The sequence below is a fragment of the Miscanthus floridulus genome, chromosome 18 (assembly GCF_019320115.1).
Source record: "Miscanthus floridulus cultivar M001 chromosome 18, ASM1932011v1, whole genome shotgun sequence".
In the NCBI taxonomy this organism is placed as follows: Eukaryota; Viridiplantae; Streptophyta; class Magnoliopsida; order Poales; family Poaceae; genus Miscanthus; species Miscanthus floridulus.
Window position 1 is genome coordinate 46,893,372 of NC_089597.1, and position 2,614 is coordinate 46,895,985.

The window sequence follows — 2,614 nt, forward strand, 5'->3', positions numbered from 1 at the left end:
ACGTTTTGAGCCTAATTAGTCCATGATTGAATACTAATTGCTAAATAAAAACGAAAGTGCTACAGTAGCCAAATTCCCAAATTTCACCCAACTAAACACACCCTTTATTGATGTCCAGGCAACATGTAACTTTGTAATTTGTGAACTGTCCTTTTAATTGTACTACATGGATTTAATTGCACTAGTTGATTATTATTGCCTGAAAATTCAGAGATCCGCACATTATCCCAACTCCCTATGTGCGACAGTGCAAGGTTGCATGCCTGAAAATTAGTGGGTGCATGTTCTTTGCATGGCAAGTTATTATCAATAGCACGCAGCTTTAAAACAACTTCCCCAGCAGTCCTCTACTTCATTCACAAATCGGCATCTATATAACTCAGATGCTAGCTGTAACTTATACACACGATACATATATATGCGCAAGGTAGCATGCCAAGAACAAGTACCTCAACCAAATTCTTGTGAACAATATACACCATCATCATCTTTTGCTACCACCATACCATGGTCGCCATGATCCTCGAGGTCACACAGATTTGCCAAGACAGGCTACTCGCCTGGTCCACTAACAACCTACCACCCATCCTGGCTTTCTTACTCATAACCGTTGTAACTGTCAAGTATCTTACCCGACATCCACGCAGAGTGTACCTTGTTGAGTACGCTTGCTTCGGTCCTAACTCAAAGTACCGAATTGCCCCAGCCTCCTTGATTGAGAATTTTCGCCTATCACATTTCCTTGACGATGATAACACTTCCTTCCTAGGCAAGATTTGTAGACGCTCTGGCCTTGGTGACGAGACATGCCTCCCCTCTTCATATCATTGCACCCCACTCATTCCTAGTTTTAGCTTAGCTCGTAAGGAGGCAGAGCAGGTCATCTTCACGGTCGTCGATGACCTATTTTCCAAGGCATCAATGGAACCTAGTAAAATTGACATACTGATTGTCAATTGCAGCATCATGACGATGATACCATCCATGACTGACATGATCATAAACAGATACAAGCTGCGTAGCGACATACAAAATATGCAACTATCTGGGATGGGGTGCAGTGCCGGATTGATCGCCGTTGGGCTCGCAAGGAACCTCTTGCAACTCATGCCCTACGGTGCACACGCGATGGTGGTATCTACGGAGATCGTGACTTGCAACTACTATGCAGGGAAGAAGAGATCGATGCAGCTGACCAACATGCTGTTTCGCATGGGAGGCGCCGCGGTTTTACTCTCGAATTCAAGGGCCAATGCTCGGTTTGAGCTTCTGCACACTGTGCGGAAATCCACTGCTGCCCAGGATAGCGCATACCACTGCGTTTTCCATGAGGAAGACGACGAGGGGAACCTAGGGCTTAATTTGTCCAAGGATCTTGTGGCCGTCGCTGGTGAGGCACTCAAGGCCAACATCTGCACAAGTGCCCCTCTTCTGCTTCCAGTCTCTGAGCAGCTATCGTTTTTGCTCTCCTCCATCGCACAAGTGTTCTTGAAGAAAAATACAAGGCAGTATGTTCCAAATTTCGGCTTGGCCGTCGAGCATTTCTGCATACATGCTGGTGGGCGAGCAGTGATCGACGCAGTGCAGCGTAGCCTGAATCTATCGGATGAGCAGGTTGAGCCGTCGAGGATGACACTGCATCGATTTGGAAACACATCGAGCAGCTCGGTATGGTATGAAATGGCATATTGCGAGGCCAAGCAGTTGATGCGGAAGGGGGATCGAGTTTGGATGATTGGGTTTGGGTCTGGGTATAAGTGCAACAGCGCTGTGTGGAAGTGCATTCTACCAGCCCGTAGTGCCGACTCAGCATGGGCAAACTGTATTCATCGTTACCCAATGGAAGTCCCAAAACAAGTCACTGCCATGACCAAACAGTATAGGTACTGATGGACTAGCAACATATGAATACATGAAGCCATGAATGATGAATCCTTTTAGGCATGTTCAGTCACAAATACTAGATGCTTGGAGTCCTAGGTATGTTCATGTATCCAAAGCACACATTGGTCTCCCTCTTTACCCTTCTTGTCCTCTCCTCAATAAAAGCGCATGCATACAGTGGCAGATGCAGGATGGAAATAAAGTGGGGCTAAATAATGAAGATTTAAGGCTAGGGCTAGAGATTAATGAGGATTTGAGGCTAAGTAACTGTGATCTAATGAAGAAAATAGGCTCACTAGGGGGCTGTAGCCCCGGCAGCCCCCTTTTGGATCCGCCCCTGCATGCATATGCCTCCCTCTCTCCAAGTTGTGCAAAGGAGTTAATAAGTTACTCCAAGTTTGTATTACAAACGAAAATATTGGACCTCTCATGCATTGATTTTTCTAAACCGGGTCGTTTTCCTAATGCAAATATTGCATATATAATTTTGCTGACTATTCAAGTGACCATGGCATCAGTACGGAGAAGTTTTTCAAAAGCGAAATTACTGAGGTCATATATATCTGTACTATGATGACATCAAAAATTGATTATGTTTTCTGCAATAGCATTAGCTATAATCACTACCGGATTCAGCTGATATACACTCGGCAAAGCCTTTGCTGAGCGTTACACTCGGCAAAGGACGCTCGGTAAATAGTTTATCGGCAAAGACCTCTTTGCCGAGTAT

The 2,614-nt window shown here is 45.2% G+C and overlaps 1 protein-coding gene across 1 annotated transcript; it reads left to right on the plus strand.

The window, feature by feature from the left end:
• The first annotated feature begins 444 nt into the window (after window positions 1–444).
• Window positions 445–2,100, plus strand: LOC136522625 (3-ketoacyl-CoA synthase 6-like). Its single transcript, XM_066516436.1, has one exon. The coding sequence runs from the start codon at window positions 508–510 to the stop codon at window positions 1,888–1,890; it is 1,383 nt and encodes a 460-aa protein (XP_066372533.1). The 5' UTR covers window positions 445–507; the 3' UTR covers window positions 1,891–2,100.
• The last annotated feature ends 514 nt before the right edge of the window (window positions 2,101–2,614 follow it).